We start from the raw sequence: 17,889 nt of genomic DNA, 5'->3' as shown, positions 1-17,889 counted from the left end.
ATGTAAAGGAAGGAGGTCTCAGGGGGCACTGGGCAGGCTCAGTAAGTCAAGCATCTGCCTCCGGCTCAGGTCAAGATCCCAGAGTCCTGGGATCGGGATCAAGTCCCACATCTGGCTCCTGGCTCGACGCGGGGCCTGCTTCTCCCTCCCCTTCTCCGTTTGCCCCCCTCCTCCCCCTGCTCATGCTTAGGTGCTCTCTCTTTCAATTACATAAATAAAATCTTAAAAAAAAGAAAGAAAGAAAGAAAGAAAGGAGGTCTCCAAGTTGACCCAGGAGTCCAGAAAATGGCACCAAGAACCATGGGGAGCTACTCCCAGGCCTGAGCGCTAAGCTGGGAATGGTTAGCCTGTGCTCAGCTGGATTTCAGAACTGGGACGGACCGTGTGCCTCCTGTCGTCCCCGTGTGGAGCAGTAGTTCTGACAGATGCGGGTCTGCCCCTGGACGTCGGCTGTCACAGGTCTCAGATGAAGAGGACTCGACTCAGGGAGCTGTACAACTGAGAAGCTGTAACAGGATGAGACTGTTAGGGGCCTTGTGGGGCGAGAGAGAATGCACTTTGCATGTGAGAGAAAAGTCAATAATTTGTGGTGCTTTGAAAATACATCCAGAAATTCTTTGATAGTTGTCCCTTGAATAGGTAGAGGTCAACGTCCCTCCTCTGTGTAGGAAAGGAGAAATGGGAGTGAACGCGTCAAGCACGCGCACACTTATGCCGGGGAGGGGCAGCCGTCGCTTACTTTTGCAGAAAGAAACACTGGAAGATTAAAACAGAACAGACACAGAGAAACAGGAGATACAGAAATAGAAATAAAACAATAAGACACAGAAAATGGTTACTCCGGGAGGACAGGGAGGGGCAGAAACAGAGTGGAAGGGCGAGGGATGGCAGCGAAACTAATGAATGTGCCTTTTCGCTAAGTTTTTACTTTTGAGCCAGGTACGTGTTATACACACTCAAAAAATAAAATGAAGTTGAACACTAACAGAAAGAAACCGTATAGTAAGTTTGTAACACGCCACAGAGAAAGACGGTTCCTTCAGATAACGTTAGAGCATAGTACTCTGTGTGGGCTTAGTGCGCCTCTCTCAGCCGCCGGCTTGTTCACGGTGGGGGCACAGCTGTAATTCTGAAACTCTGTGGTAGGGACCGTGCAAGAGAGAAAATGAACAAATGTGCTGGGCGTTTGCAAACTAGAATCACGGTAGGGGAGATGCAGACATGGAATGAGGGAAGATGAGGAAGAACTCCGTGGTACTGGATTTGAATGTGACTTATCCATGTGAATTTAAGATTTAAAAAAAAAATCTATTTTGAAGCTTTATGCACTGAATGTTCCAGACAAAAATGATACTCCAATAGCCATAGACACATGAGATTCTGGATTCTATATTATTACTCCCTACTGAAGGGAACCAGGGCTCCTTAGAGAAATGGCTCATTCCAGGCCTGGGGGAAGAAGCCAAACAGAGTGTGAGCCGTTTTGATGTGCCAGAAAGCAAGGAAGTGGGTCACGTTCTAAAGCGACAGGAACCAGCTGACAAGGATTGGCCAAACACGATACAACTGAGAATCAAAAACAAGAGCGGCAGCAACGCATCATGGCAGTTTGAACTATGGACGGTCTGTGTGCGGCTGGATGGCAATAATGATGAAAGGACAGCTCTTCTCTCCTGAAGAATGTCAGCTCATGACTACGGTAAAATTAGAAAATCCACAATGTAATCCTTGCTTCGGGCAAGAATCTTTAACTGATACCAAGACCACTGGATGAAAAGCTATTTAGTACTAGGTATTCACAAACTCTTGCCAAATGAGTTTAGCCTGAGTCTAAACATGAGAAACAATCAGAGAAATCTAAAATGTCGGATACTCTGTAACACAGCTAGTCCGGACTCGTAAAGCCTATGCTCTGAGAAACAACAAAGAGCAAGGACGCAGAGAACAACCACTAAATACAATTCATGAACTCTGGTATTGTTAAACACACACACACATACACACACACACACAACGAAGGAAGACTTTTTATGAGGTCAACTGCGTAAATTTTAATATGATTGCAAATCAGAAGACATCGCCCTGATAGTGATTTTCTGAGATATGATACTGTGGTGATGTAGGAAATCATCTTTATCTAAGGAGATGCATGTTCAGATTTTGAGGCAAGAATCATGATGCCTTCAATTTCAGGTAAGTAAAACATGAATCATATGTACAGAGATAAAGCAAATATAAAAATGTTGACAATTGCTACACCAAGTCTAAGGTATTCAATGTACTATTTTTTAATAGCTTAATAAAATTCAAAACAAAATGTTGGGGGGATAAGAGGCCACTGAACTTGGTGAAAAAGGGAAAATTTAGTCACATTGGCCAGAGTGCTTTTATTGGAGGACTGGATTCAAAAGCCAGAAGGCAGTAGTTTGCAGAATGGATGGATGAACATTAGATGCCCTTAGGAAATTAGGAAATAACGTTATCTGAGAGTGAGAAAGTATAGGGTATGGGACCTAAGAATGGCATCATTTTGAAATAAGTATTGTGGGAAACTGGAGAGGGAACTGCCTAAGATCGTGAGTCTCCTCTAGCAGCATCAAGGATAGAGATGAGATGGGAGACTCTGTGAAGTGGCAAACTGATGGAAAATCCATAATTTGTATATTTTCTCTAGCAGAATCTTCCAGAAACCCAGTAGGAAAATGGGGAATAAGAGAAAGAGGAAATTGAAGAGACTGGCAAGTGGCTGGCTGAAATGAATGATACAAAAAAGGAAGTGAGGATAAGAAGAGGTTTTAATTTGGGAGAAAATGGCAGAATCTAGAGCAGTTGTTCTCAACCCTCTTTGGAAATCAGTGTCAACTGGGGAGCCTTAAAAACAAAAAATAATCCAGTGGTACCTAAGCCCCATTCCAGACTTACTGAATCAGAATCTCTAGGTGTGGCTCTAAGCCATATAAATGTTTAAAACCTCGAACAGTGATTCTGACACGGAGCCACGGTTGAGCACCACTCCTTCCATGACGCAGAAGAGCAGGTGGTCCAAGAGGAAGGGAGGGACGGGCCAGAGGACGGGAGGGTGGATTTCAGAAGTCTCACCGTTCTTGGTAATAAGACCCGAGTGAGAGAAGTGGGTGTGGCTAGAGTCAATGTCAAGGTGAGAAGAACGAAAAAGGTCAAGAAACTCTAAGATGGGTCGTTAATGGGGACGGTGATATCCTGGAATGATGAGGAGCCTGAGGAGGGAGAGAAACCCAGGAGCTAAGTGCTGCGGCCCCGATGATACAGAGTGTGTGGGGACGAGGGTGAGTGGAACCGGGCGGGGAAGACGGGCACAACAGCGCGGAGGGGACAGAGGCATCTCAGGACAGTACAAGCATCCTAAGAAGCGAAGTCTTCTCAAAATAAGTGCTGAAATGAAAGTGTTTAAGCAGACCAGTGAGACAGCAGATCTGCAACTGAGGAGACACCGTGGGTGCATTCCCTTTGACGAGAGACACAGGCAGGGAAAGCGATCGGAGTGTGCAGGCTGCTTGCCTGACTGCCAGAAGGTCCATCCTCTAGCTCTCCCCCATCCTGCCGGGAGCTGTGCAGAGCTACTTCTCCCAGGCTCCCTTCCCACCCCCTCTCCTGGGACGTCACCGAGCGGTGCTGGAAAGATGCAGAGGCTGCAGGACAGGGAAACTGCCACCGGTCCCTCTCACAGCCTCAGCTGGGCTTCTGGCCTGAGTGGGCTTCTGCTCCCTCCCTCCCCTCCCCCCAACCCCCCCTCCCCGCAGCCCTGCTACAGGTGTGAGCTCTTGCCTTCCTGACACTTCCTCTTCTCGTTGTCCTTCTAGCCCAAGGCTGGAGCAGCCTCCTGCCGCTGTGCCTACCTGGCTTCCCCTATGACGCTTCTCAGCAAGGTCAACACCAACTCCTTCCCAGTTCCCTGCATCCTTCTGCCTATTTATCGCACCTGTTACCATTTTCCTGCCCGCTACCCCTGGCCTTGGACTGAGATGGGTTCAGGCAGAGGGGAAGGGGCCGGAACCAGGTCAGTAGAGATGAGAGGGAAGAGTGGCCTCGAGAGCCCCCGCCTCCACCAGAAGGAGCACGCCCCACGAGATGGGGTGGGGAGCGGAAAACGGGTCAGATTGACGCAGGAATCTGGCTTCGAGTGGACCGGGGAAGAGAAGGCGTTAGGGAGACATGGAACACGTCGTATTCCCTCAACGTGGAAACAATTTTTAGGCCAAAAAAGTAATGTAAACATTTGCTACAAAACAGATACGCTATTTTTAAAAGACGAAACAGTTTCTTCCTCCAAAAGTAGAATTTTCAACAATAAACATTCATGACCACCGTCTGTGCCCTGCAGTTAAAACCAAAATATACTAAAAAACAGCAGCCTGAAAAAATATTATGCAGGCTGTTCAATTCCAGTGTTCCCATTCTGTCTGATAAAGACACGCACCTCCATTGGGCGTCACACCACCGCTCGATAAAAGATCTTCATTATTTGATTCACCGGCTTTTGGTTCCATGTTAAATACCGCCGCCTCTTCTGAGAGGATCCTGAAATAGGAGTGCTTCCCTGTTCGGTTCTTCTGTTTCTTATCTATAAAAGACAGGGATTCGCTCCTTATTCATAAGGTATTATGAGAACAAAATTCATAGAAGAGGGACTGACTTCGTTCATATTTCAAATTTAGCAATAACTCTTCGTCAGAAAAATATTTATACAGAAATATTTTATCACTACATAAAATGAGTGAATAGAATCTTATTTTGGAAACTGTTGCTTTTAATATCTCAGTAGCTTACTGAAGACAACCTGAATATCAGAAACTAATTCTTTAATTACAACGGTGACTAGCACTCTGGTTACATTGTCAAATAATGGTAGAAAATATCTCCTTAGTGAAAAGTCACAATCAGTAAAAAAAAATAAATAAATAAAAATAAAAAATAATAATAAAAATAAATCACAAATCAGCAAATTGGAAATCATTACTAAAAGCTGAAAAATTTCTTTAATATCAAACAGTGCTCATAATTTTAGATTAGGCCAAGAGGACTCCTGGGTTTAGAGAACGATGGTGGTGGCCTGATTCTAAATCTCACCCCTCATTCTCTGAAAACAACTACAAAACCTGAAAAACCTGAAAAACTACAAAGCCTGGGTGGCTCAGTTATCGGGTGTCTGCCTTCGGCTCAGGTTGCGATCCCAGGGTCCTGGGATCAAGTCCTGCTTCAGGCTCCCTGCTCAGTGGGGAGTCTGCTTCTCCCTCTGCCCGTCCCGCCCCTGGTCGTGATTGCTCTCTTTCTTTCTCTGGCAAAAATCAATAAATAAAATCTTTTAAAAACCCCCTATAAAATCAATAAGGAGAACAAACAAATAAATAAATAAAATCTTCCCCAAAAAACCCCTATAAAATCAATAAGGAGAACAAACGAATAAAAGCACATGGGCTCTATGCCTTCAGCAACCCCCGACGACAGAGGATACTACAACCGTCAGATTCTCTGTTAGCAGAGGCAAAATGTGTTCCCAGATTGCTCCTACTGTCCACCCGCCAGTCCCGTGGGCATGGAGCTGTGGAGAACGGGAGAGGCGAGTCTGGAAAACGGAAAAGGAGCAGAGGAGAACAGAGGGCTGAAAGAAACACAGACTTATGCACCCCAGAAAGTGAGCAGGAAAAGCCAAGACGTTAGGCTCAGGTTGCGACTCGGTAGTCCACAGCCCTGGCTGCCGGGTGATGGCTCGCAAGCGAGGGGACCCAGACGTAGCACCGCAGAGGAGCACTGTTTCTGGAGAAGAAGAGGTGATCTCCCCAGCAGACATGGCCACAAAGGAGGGAACAGGGACAGTTCGGGCAGCAACAGAAACAAAAAGAAGCAAGATGCGCCAAACCTCTTCCTACCCCTCCCACTCGTCCACCACCACACGTTCCAGAAAGTGCCCGGAAGAGGGAGGGCACTCTCAGACTCAAGCCTGTCCACAAAACGAAAGGACTAGATAAAAGCAGGCCACGCCCACAAAACTACTACCAAAATATCAGAAAATATGAATAAAATCTTTTCTGTGATAAAAGAGTATCCCCTCACACCACACTGACAAACATGAAGTTAAAGAAAACTGTAACACAACACTGCAAACCCAACTAGATATTCTCAAGCCAGCATGTGGGCATACGAAAAATCAGCCTTGAATCAGAAATGTCACACCAAGAAACACATCAAACAAACAAACAGGAAGGAAGGAAATGAGAGTTGGCTGAGGTCGGGAAAGAAAGAGAAGAAAAAGACAATATTGTATCAGAAAAGAAGCCCAGATTACAGGGGACAGCAAGGGAGAGCAGACTGGAATGAAAACTTAATAAAGGCTCTGAAGAAAATCGGGAGAACAGGAGATGAAAACTGAGGAAAACAAGGGAAAAGGCGGAGAGGAAGTGACTGAGATGGGAGGCAGGCAAAGGAGACCGGACATCACTGGTCTCCCTGAGGAAGAAAGTCAGAACAGTGAAATGGAACTATTATTTAGAACTATGACCAAAGAAAGTTTCCTAGAAGTAAAGGAAGGCCTGAATCTACTGTACCTTTTTCACACTAGGGAACAGTGACCGAGAATGATCAACTCTGAGACATACCCTAATAAAACTATATTAAGAATTTAAAGATGAAAAAATCCTTAGGGACTTCAGGCAAAAAAATACGAAATAATTTACAAAGGCAAGAGGATCAGGATGGCATCGTGTTATGCAAAAATAACATACAAAGCAGGGCAAAGCAGAGCAGTATTTTAAAGAAACACAAGGAAGCAGAAACCAAGGACACTATATCCAGCCAAGGTTTCGAGAGAGTCAAAGCCACAGAAGAACAGTTCTGAATGTGCCAGACACTGTATGCATGCGCCCCTTCTGAGAATCTGCAAGAGGAGGTGGGCTTCGTTGGACCAGAAGATGACAGCTGAATATGGCAAAGCATGAACAACTGGTGAAAATCTTTTGTTTTCTAGTAGGCTTTACATTTTCCACAATGAACTTTGGAAAAAAGATGAACATAAACATAAAAACAAAAGACAAAAACCCACATGGGATGCCTGGGTGGCTCAGTAAATTAAGCTGCTGCCTTCGGTTCAGGTCATAATTCCAGGGTCCTCGGATCGAGTCCCGCATCGGCTCCTTGCTCAGCGGGGAGCCCCTTCTCCCTCTGCCTGCCACTCCCCCTGCTTGTGCGTTCTCTCTCTCTCTCTGACAAATACATAAATAAAATCTAAGAAAAAAAAAAAAGAACCAAACATGACTGGGGAAGGTGTGCAGAAGGTCTGATGGTGAACGTTACCTACTCAGTCGTAAAGTTGAGACTAAAACATGGGTAGAGCGATGGCGTTGAAGAATAACATGCAAATATTACATGTGTGAAAAAGGAGAACAAATGTAATTTGAAATGGGAAGATAAGCACTAAAAAAGGGGAAAGTAGAAGACCACTGGTTGTCAAAAAATACCATTTAAAATGACAGAAAGCAAAGAGTTAAGTAAGAGGAAAAAGGGTCTGTTTATAGGTGTATTACAATAAGTATTAATGTGAAGGTAACCACTAAAATAAAAATACAAATCTTCTTAAGTGACAAAAATGTTTTTTTAATAGAGAAAGACCAGAGAGGAGGGCAGAGGGACGGGGGGGTGGGGGGAGAATCTTAAGCAGGTTCCCTTTGGAACCCAACTGGGAGCTTGGATCTCACAGCCTCTAAGGTGCCCCAACAAAAAAATGTTTTTAAAGAAAAAGGAGAAACATCAAAAAAACACAGTAAATAAAATACATAGTAATTTTATCCCTAGAAGATAATGTAAGAACAATGTGACAGAATATAGACCAAACTTAAAAGTCCTATCACTAAACAAGATGGGACTTAACTTGCCTGTTCAAAGAAAAGAATTTTCAAATCAGCTCTTAAAAATTTCAATGCTTGGGCGCCTGGGTGGCTCAGTGGGTTAAGCCGCTGCCTTCGGCTCAGGTCATGATCTCAGGGTCCTGGGATCGAGTCCCGCGTCGGGCTCTCTGCTCAGCAGCGAGCCTGCTTCCCTCTCTCTCTCTCTGCCTGCCTCTCTGTCTACTTGTGATCTCTCTCTGTCAAATAAATAAATAAAATCTTTAAAAAAAAAATTCAATGCTTTCTCTATACAAAAAGGCACTTAAAGGCACTGATTCAAAAAGACTGCAAATAAAGTGATGGACAAAGATTTGCCAAGAGAATGAAAACAGTAAGAAAGCACCAGTTAAAATCCTGATACCAGACCAGGTAGCCCTCAAGGCAGAGCATCACATAAGACAATGTGAGAAGCCACAACCCACAATAAAGGTACTACTGACTTTATGTGCCGTTTAACCCAGCACCCCCGTAGACAAAACATCCATTACAGAAGATGCAATAACGACTGGAAGCAGTGATAACGAGACTTTACGGCTGCTCGGTATGAGATAGGTCACACTGACGAAAAGTAAGTAAGGATATAAAAGATTTAGAAGAAATCATCACCAAGGTAGACTTCAGTAAGATCAAACATGCCAGCCGATAACAGAGAAGATACCTTCCGCTCAAGCACACATGGAAGGAAACTGACAAAGACCAGTAACATTCTAGGGCACAAATAAAAGATCAGCAGGCTCCACAGGCACCTGGTAGCTCAGCTGGTTGAGCAAGGGACTCTTGGTTTCCGCTCAGGTCACGATCTCCGGGTCCTGCGACTGAGCTCCGCGTCAGGCTCCACGCTCTGTGCGGAGTCTGCTTGGGATTCTCACTTTCCTTCTCCCTCTGATTCTGCCCCCACATCCCTGGCACATGCATTCTCTCTCTCTCTCTCTCTCTCAAATACACAAATCTTAAAAAAAAAAAATTAACAGGTTCATAAAGTAAAAATGTTACAAACATTTTCTGGTCATAAGGTCATAAAACTAGAAATGAAAAATGAGACCCCAAAGCAAAAAGACCTTTCTCCTTAGAAATTCAAAGACCTCCTATTAAATTACTGTTGTGTGCTAAAGAGAATATAAAGGGAAATTAAAGAATTTCCAAACAATAATGACAATGAGCACACTCCATGAGCATCTGAGAGACCGTAAAGCAGTGAAAAAAGGAAAATTCCTGGCCTCACACACCTGTTTCAATAAAAATGAGAGAATGACAAAAAGTGAACTAATTTCTAACATAAAAAGAAAAAAAGCAAAACAAAAGAAATACATGATAGGAAATAATAAAAATACAAACAGAAATTACTGAGGTAGAAAACAGAAAATAAAGCAATGAATCAGAATCCTGATTCTCTTGAAAAAAATAAAGAGATGCAGGCAAAGACCATCAAAGTGATGGAAAGAGGAAGATCATACATGCCATACTGTTTATTACTTATACAGTAATTTATGACTGTAAGCATAGTGATAAACATTTTTTTAAACCCTGTGGGCTAAAGAGAATTTTCATTGAACCAAACTCTATTTTATTTCACTCACGGTTTCTCCTTTTTGATTACTGGAGTGCCATCTGTCAAAACCACAGCTAGATAAATTCTACTTTGATGTGTTTTGTACTATCATTTTTAGGAAAGTAGTAGCAGCCAGGAAGACATTCCATGAAGAACTAGAACAAATGGAATGTTAGTCAAGATTGCTAGGCAATTCAAATGTTCTAAATAGAAGAGATTGCTATGGTGTGTGTAGGGGGTAGCTCTCATTTAAACAAGTTTTATCATGAATTTGCTGTATAATATAACTTACACACTAAAATGTTGCATTTGGGGATTCTTCAGGATGATGAAAGACAGAAAATTCAAATTACTGAGAATGTTACTATTATAAAATACAGACAGACTGAAAGCATGGAGGGGTGAGCAGGACAGGGAGACTCACAGCCCAGGGTCGGGAAGTCACGCACACATGATGCACTGTGCTAGAGACCGAAGTTCCTGGTATGAAGCAGGAAACAGAACCTACGAGTAAGGTGAGCAGAACTGAAACTGAAAGGTGAAGAAGAGATAAGGGAAAAAAGGAGGAGGTTCGACTTTAGAATAATCTGATGCGAAAAACCAAGTTTGGGGGGCACTTGGGTGGCTCAGCCAGTTAAGCATCTGACTCTTGGTTTTGGTTCGGGTCAGTGATCTCATGCGTCCTGGGACCAGCTCTGTGTGGGCTCTGCGCTCAGTGGGGGCTGCTTGAAGATTCTCTTCCTTTGCCCTTCCTGCGCTTGTGCACTCTCTCTCTCTCAAATTAAAACATAAATCTTTAAAAAAGTGTGTATTTTGGATAAGATGGTGAATGCAATAAACTCATTAATTCAGTATCCCCCGATAGGTAATAGGCCATTGAAGAGTGGCACACCTTCACAGGGAAATTGTTTCCTTAGAAAATTAACAGTTTAAAAAAAGAAAAGAAAAATATGGGGCGCCTGGGTGGCTCAGGGGGTTAAGCCTCTGCCTTTGGCTCAGGTCATGGTCTCAGGGTCCTGGGATCGAGCCCCGCATCGGGCTCTCTGCTCAGCGGGGAGCCTGCTTCCTCCTCTCCCTCTGCCTGCCTCTCTGCCTACTTGTGATCTCTTTCTCTGTGTCAAATAAATAAATAAAATCTTTAAAAAAAAAAGAAAAGAAAAGAAAAATAATAGTAAAGAAGACAGCGTAGGTTTATTTACTTAAACAAGAATTTTTACATATAAACATTGATTTTTAAAGATGTTTAGTACTTCTATTTGCCAATGCTACTGGTTAATGAAATCGGTTTTTAAAAAAGTATTTGTAATTCACATTTTTACAAATTGAGACTGATGTATCCTCAATTTGGTCAAATCACTCAGGGTTTCTCTACTTTCATGACAGCCAGAGTTGAAACATTATTCCTATTTTCAGGTAGAAAGCTTATTAAATTATTAAGGATTTCTGGCAAAAGAAAGGGTTATTTTGGCCACAATAAGATAAAATTGCTAAAATGCTGCATTTTGTCGATTTGGGGATCATCACACAGGACTTACATGTGTATGATCAAATCTCTGAGCAAAGTTCAAAGCTGAGATCTTGGCCTCCTCAGGTATGCCCAACACTGACTGTGAACAATTCCGCTGGATTTAAAATTATGAACAGGCTCACGTTGAAAAGAGCCTTATATTTCTGACAAGTTAATGGCGAGGTAAAGATTCTACTCTGGTTATGTGATCGCAGTGTTGCAGAAAAAGCCTTAGAAACTACAGACCCCCCAAAAGCCTTTTTATCTCAATTGAGACTTTCTGTCTCAACTAATGACTCAAGCCCTTAGGCTGCTGAGCCACCCCACTTTCCACAAAGGCCCAGGGCTGGGGATTTTATAAAACGGGTCCATACTCTCAAAGAATGAGTGTGAATTCTACGTTTTCCATAGAATTTCTAAGGCAGCCCCGGACTACAACGTACGAAGGCTGATGCCATCTCAGAAACGCAGTGAGGACAGTCAATGCCGCCTTCACTGCCCGAGTCACCGTTAAGCGTTAACTTCACGGAGCCTCGATGTCTGCTCTGTCCATCGCATGCTTTGTCTCTAGAGGTGGTTCCTTGACTATCAGGGCTCAAATCCTAGCTCTGTGATCTACTGGCTTTGTGACTGTGAGGACAGTATTTAAGCTCTTCAGGATGGAGAGAGAGCACGTGCACCTCCAAAGTCAGGAAAAGGTACCTCGCGTGCAGCCTCACTACACAGCGCGTGCCTCATCCGTACACACCTGCTGTCCCACAGCAGGAGAGTGAAGCATGAGCAATCCTGTCTTTATGATCTAGGCAGAGAAGCGATTAAGTTTCAGATGGGTCCACTAACCTCAAAAAGAGTGGTTAGGCAGCTCTGAGTAAACACGGGTATACGACCATCTAATGCAGAAGGAAGCTGTTGAAGACAAATTCCACCAGGACACAACACCGTCTTGTAAAGAGGCAGAATGAAAGGAGGACAGGATTAAAAATCGGGAAACTTAATTCTGTCACTGGTTACCTATGAGAGCAGGGGCACATCTCTTATCTCTAAGCCTCAGTTTCCACCATTACTAAATGAGAATGCAGCTGTTTTCCAAACTATTTTTAAGCAGAGGAAGCCTTTCTTTACATCGTCAGAGCCCCAACTACACACCCTCCTCTCTGCCTCAGCGATACCTTTACGGAATGCAGGTGCTCTGCTGAACAGTTTGAAAACCGCAGAGAGAACCGTGTAGCTTTATTATCTTAGATATTCCAGCCAAGGCATTCAGCAAGCTCAAGGCTTCCGGCTCTAACATCAATTACATATAGGCATAGATACAATAAATTGATGTATCGGTTGTGTATGTTCACAATCATTAAATACAATTCAAAGTAAAACAAGAGATACCTTAATATATTGATATTCTTATTTTCACTTATCATACTAACACCTGCAAAAGAAAATATTTCAAAATCGATGTATTAACATATAACCATTCTTCATTATCTAAAACATATTATTTTTTAAAGTTCAATTTGCAAGTTCATTTTCACACCTAAGATCCTGACAATACCTAACACACACACAAAACAACCACCACCACCACCACCACCACCAAAACCTTTGAGGTCTTTTTCCTTTGAGCTTATCTTGCATATGAAAGTCTATTTGAATTGATAACCTACGGCAGTTACGCAGGCTATGTTTGCACAATGGAACACATGCAAGCATATGCTCCCTAGTGGTCCAGTGCTGATTTTGGTGGTATAGATTTCACAGGCATTATCAAGATAATGCACCTAGTAAACACCTTGCCCAGAACTTTCCAGACCAGACTTTCTAGGTATAGTCCGGACTGACTTAAATAGACCACCTGAATGTCTTCTCAACATTTAGATCGCTTTTCAGTGCTCGGAGATGCCTTGACCAGGCAACAGCTCTTGGGCTTGGTCAGAAAAGTTGCTGGGCAGAATTCCTATCTGGTCAGTCAGAAACAAGTCTATAAAGTTTAAGCAGCGGAGCTGAGATGACAAACCACCAAGGTCTTTGGCATAACTCAGCGGAGTCTAAGTGCGCAGTCGCCATGCTGGAAAAATACTTGACAACATCGTCTGTGCAGAAGTAGGACTAACGAACGGAAGGAGGTAGGTTCCGGTGCAGGGAGGAGGTGGACTTTCTAAGAGCCACAGCACCTTGAACCTGTATGTGGAGAACATCCCTGGGAGGTGTTCGAGCTGAGAGGGGGTGAGCATTTGCTGGGCTGACAACTACCACTGGGTGTCCTCTCAAAGGCTGAGTGTGGCCTAGAAGACCACTAAAATCTTCTCCAACTTGGACACTCTATGCTTTCCTACGGAGAACATTCAGCAGGTAGAGGACCGCAGATACGATGACTTCTCGCAAGGGATTTTAGTCAACAGCAGAGCCACATGGGGGCAATCCACTGCTGCCAGCGGTTTCATGCAACTTTGTTAAACAAATTTTGGGGCTCTCGATGAACTTGAACATCTGTTCCTTACCACCTCTGCACGTATACTTACGGTCATCTTAAATTCATTTTATCCCACGTCTGTCTCTTCATATTCCGGCCAAATCTGCTTTCTAGGGTGTTGTCAGAGAGAGACACCATAAACCCAACCTCCCACATTAAGACATTTCGGTATCTTTATTCTTCATCTGTGCAAACCCCACATGCATTCAGTCACCATGCTCTGTTGAGTCTGTCTCTGTAACACCCTTGAACTCAGCAAAGACGACTTGAGTGCGGTCCTTAAGTCACGAGGAAGGAGAGCTCGTATATGAAATTTAGTTAAATTTACTCCTGTAGTCTTTCATCCTCAAATCAGCTCTTGCCAGACCTACTACAGAATACTTGAAAGGGATCCTTCTAGTGTCAGTTTCTTACAGTCTTTAAGAATTTCCTTGAAAAATGGACCCTTTTATCGTATCTTATCCAAAGACGGAAGTCTGAACTAAAACTAACAGCCAAAGCGCTCTACGATCTGGCCTAACCAACCTCTCCGCTCCATCTGCTGCCCTTCCCTGCCTCACACTGTGGCTCGCTGGAGTCCGCCTGCTCTGTCCCCTGCTCTGGTGGGACTCCGCTTTTATGTATGCTCTCTTGCTAACCCGTCCTCTCCTTCTTAGTGGAAACTTCCAGTTCCGACTTTAGGGTTGTGGGAGAAGAGATTCATTACCATATTGGGGGTGGTGATGTACATTGATCCAGTCGCTAAAATCAGTGTTCGATAATAAGGGAATGAAAACTGCCTAATGGCTCTGAAAATACTCATTTACTATAGGGGACTATATTTGGAAGATATGCTCTCCTTACTCTTCCCACATCAAAAGTAATAAGCTTCGGGGCGCCTGGGTGGCTCAGTGGGTTAAGCTTCTGCCTTCGGCTCAGGTCATGGTCCCAGGGTCCTGGGATCGAGCCCCATATTGGGCTCTCTGCTCAGCAGGGAGCCTGCTTCCTCCTCTCTCTCTGCCTGCCTCTCTGGCTACTTGTAATCGCTGTCTGTCAAATAAATAAAATCTTAAAAAAAAAACCATTAAAACTACCTATGAATCTTTTAAAAATATATACAGAATTTTGGAGAGAGCCTCAGCGCAGTGAAGACACCACCACAGGCAATGGTATGCAGAGAGGGGAGGCTATTTTCGTTAGGGGAGGTCGGGGAAGGCCTTTCTGAGGAAGTGACATTTGAGCCGAATGTCAGAAAGGAGTCACCCCCACAGAGGACTGGGGAAGCTTCTCAGAGGAAACGCCACATACAAAGATCTTGAGATGAAACCGGCTCAGCGTTTGCTGACTGACAGGAAGGCAGCAGCGAGGCTGCCGTGTGGACGAGGGAGGGCGAGAAGCCTGCTTGTGGACAGCCAACCGTGCATCATGGCCAAAGGAGCGCTTGTGGTCAGCGTCTCTCCTAAGTCACCCTGAGCCGGTGTTGGTGACGTTGGCAGCGCGTAGAGCTCACGGTGCCTTGAAAAGGTCGCCGGGGTTTATCCTAACTGCAGTGGAAGCCACTGGAGGGTTTTGGTCTGGGCATGTGCTCCTCCAGCAGCCGAGTGACAAACACACCGAGCGGACGTGAAGGCCAGCTGGGAGGCCACCGGAGTAGCCCAGCAGAAGGACGAGATCCCAACTCCAGGGTGGGCCGGTGGTCAAAGTGGGCCGGTGCTGGGTTTGGGAAAGGGGACTGACCGCGAGTGGGTATGAAGGATCTTTTTTGAGTGACGGACGTTTCCTAAATCTGAACTGTGGTGATCGCACCACTCTGTAAATTTACCAAAAAGCACCGGATTTAATATTTGAAATTAGTGAATGCTATATGGCATAAAAATCATATCTCCGAAAAACAGTTCAGAAAGAAAGCAGATTGGCTACTCATCGTATGTACATTGTCGTTATGGTTTGTGGAGTAAGAGTGGGGATGCTTATTAGCGGCCTGGGTCCTAGAAGTCAGCCAATTAACCCGAACGCTGGTTGCTACACCACGAGAACTCCAAAGTGTGTTGATCTCAAGAAGACTAGAGGGTGCTCTCAGCCAGATTTTAACAAGCCCACACATGGAGGCGCTTCTGTATCGCCTACTTTCTCTAGGTTTGGACCTCAATCCGCAGGTGTCCACAACTGTAATTTAATATACGTAAGACGGATACCCAATAACGTATTAGCTAAGAACCAAGCTTAAGTCAGCTTTTTTCTCTTAACCAGAGTAAACACGGTGCTATGACGGGAGTACAAATGAGAGTCCAAATCTTGCTTGAATTGTTAGACTAGTTCCTTCCTCTGCACGTAATTGATTTTCACTTCTGACCAAATTCCTTTTCCGAGTCTTTTCCTTGAGATTTACAGGGCTCAGGAAAATATTTGCTAATCTCCACTGCTGTTCCCGTCACCGCCCAGCTGGAGAGCTTGGAAATACCCATCAGTACAGGCCTGATTTTATGTGATGTGTAACAATTAACATATAGATTAGTTTCCTGTAGTTGCTGTAACAATCTGCCCTGAGCTTGGTGGCTTAACATAATAGCCATTTATTTTCTCACTGTTCTGGAGGCCAGAAGTCCAAGAGCAGTCTCGTAGGACTGAAATCAAGGTTGTTGGCAGCGCTGTGCTCTCCCTGGAGGCCGTAGGGAAGAATCTATTCCTTGCCTCTCTGAGCAGTTGGATCTGGGCACCACTTACTGACTTCTGCTCTTATCACTCGGCTCTCTGCCTGTGGTGGAACTGCGTTCTCCTCTTCTGTCTCTACAAGTCTCCTCGGTCCCCGTCTTGTGAGGACACTTGGGTTTGTGTTTAAAGCCCACCCAGATAATCCAGGAAAATTCCCCCATTTCAAGATCTTCAACTTCATTTATGTAAAACCCCCCCCTTTTTTTTTCTTACAACGTGTACTGGTTCCAGGGATTAGGACCTGATATTTCTGGGGGGCTCTAACAACCCAATATACCATACGATCGGGGCCACCTGGTTTGGGACTAGGTGGTTCATAGAAGCCTGATTTAATAAACTCTGCAGTTTTAAAGCGCACGATTCCAACACACTAGACAACACCCAGTCTACTTCGTAAAACACAACAGTAAGGACTTTGCACATACCGAACAAATTGTCCGTATCTACCCTCAATTTATTTGGAGAGGATAATAATATGTCTAAGGCATAACAAACATCTTATCTACAACAGGAATAGATAACTGGGAAAGATTAAAAACAGTAAGTGCGGTAAGAGCTGGGAGGGCCTGGTCCCTCGTCTCTGCGGGGCGCGGTGGGCTGGGCGCTGCCCCTCTTTCCTGCATCATCAGCTGAGAGAAAGCAAGAAGGGGTTGCCGAGTCACAAAACCCTGAGAAATAGCGACAAACCTCATTTTTCTTCCACCTTCCCCTGACCTCAAGGTACACCAAGACGCAGGAACAAATCCTGCAACAGCCCGGGTGCTGATCTGGGACAGGGTTTTGTGGAAAGGGCTGGACTCTTCGGCCTGATGCTGGTAACGGCTGGTAACGGCAGAGCCAAGGGCTTAGTGTCAGGTGCAGGGGGGGCTCCGGCGGGAAAAGCCTCCCGCAACACGGATCACGGTCCAACTAGGGATGCCAGGTTGGCCTGTCTTCGTCTCCGCGTCTTCCCTAGCCCACCGCCTGTCCACGGAAGCGGGCACGAGCAAGGGTTAACAGTAATGCGGGTGCGGGCGCCGCGGTCATTACCCCCGAAGTGGAACACGTTGTGCGCCCTCCGCCCCCAGAGCTGCGGCCGCGGTGCCCCGAGGTCTTGCGATCCCGGAACGCAGCAGCAGGCCTTTCCGTTAGACCCAATTTGCGGGGCCTCGGCCATGTGCGAAACACACACAAAGGTCCGGAAGGTTCCAGAAACGAAGACGCGCCGCTGCGGCCCCCCGGAGCACGACCCGGCCCGCAGCCACCCGCCGCGCCCGCCCGCGTACCTGCGACCCGCACCTCGTCCTACGACACCGGCCGCATCCCCGCGGCGGCCGCACCTGCGTCGACCCCGCGGCGGCGGGGGCGGCTCCTCCTCGGCGGCGGCGGCGCGGGGCGCTCTGCCGCCCCCGCCCCCCCAGCCCCCGCGCCCCCGCGCCCGCCCCTCGCGGACTCGGGCTCCCGCCTCCGCCTGCTGCACGTGAGCCGCGCGGGCGACCGTTAGGCCCCCCGGCGTGCGTGGAGGGGGCGGGGCGCCTCCCGCCCCGGGCTCCGCCCCTCCGACGCCGTCGCCGGGGCAACCGAGCGCCATTCCCCGCCTCCCCCAGTGCCCCGACGGCCGGGGCTGCGCGCATCCAGCCCGCCCGCCCTGCCCCCGGACCGACCCCGGACGCGGGCCTCCGCCTGTCCTCGCTGTCGCTCCAGGCCGCCCCCGTTCTCTTCGGCCCCCGGCGGTCTCCGCGTCCGGCTCTGCTCCCGCTCGGCGCGCGCTCCCCCGCGC

The 17,889-nt window shown here is 46.1% G+C and overlaps 1 protein-coding gene across 1 annotated transcript in view; it reads right to left on the bottom strand.

Moving 5' to 3' along the window:
• The window catches only part of CCDC158 (coiled-coil domain containing 158), a 107,652-nt gene extending 90,216 nt beyond the window's left edge, over nucleotides 1–17,436 (bottom strand). The window contains exons 1-3 of the mRNA XM_045987555.1: nucleotides 17,396–17,436; nucleotides 11,813–11,914; nucleotides 4,457–4,600 (exon numbers count right to left, since the gene is read on the bottom strand). Coding sequence (XP_045843511.1) covers nucleotides 4,457–4,526 — 70 coding nt within the window. The 5' untranslated portion in view covers nucleotides 4,527–4,600; nucleotides 11,813–11,914; nucleotides 17,396–17,436. The remainder of the gene's footprint in view (nucleotides 1–4,456; nucleotides 4,601–11,812; nucleotides 11,915–17,395) is intronic.
• Between the last annotated feature and the right edge of the window lie 453 nt (nucleotides 17,437–17,889).

The sequence above is a fragment of the Meles meles genome, chromosome 2, assembly GCF_922984935.1.
Source record: "Meles meles chromosome 2, mMelMel3.1 paternal haplotype, whole genome shotgun sequence".
Lineage (NCBI taxonomy): Eukaryota > Metazoa > Chordata > Mammalia > Carnivora > Mustelidae > Meles > Meles meles.
Note: the sequence above shows the minus strand (reverse complement) of the source record. Positions and strands in the feature narration are given on the sequence as shown.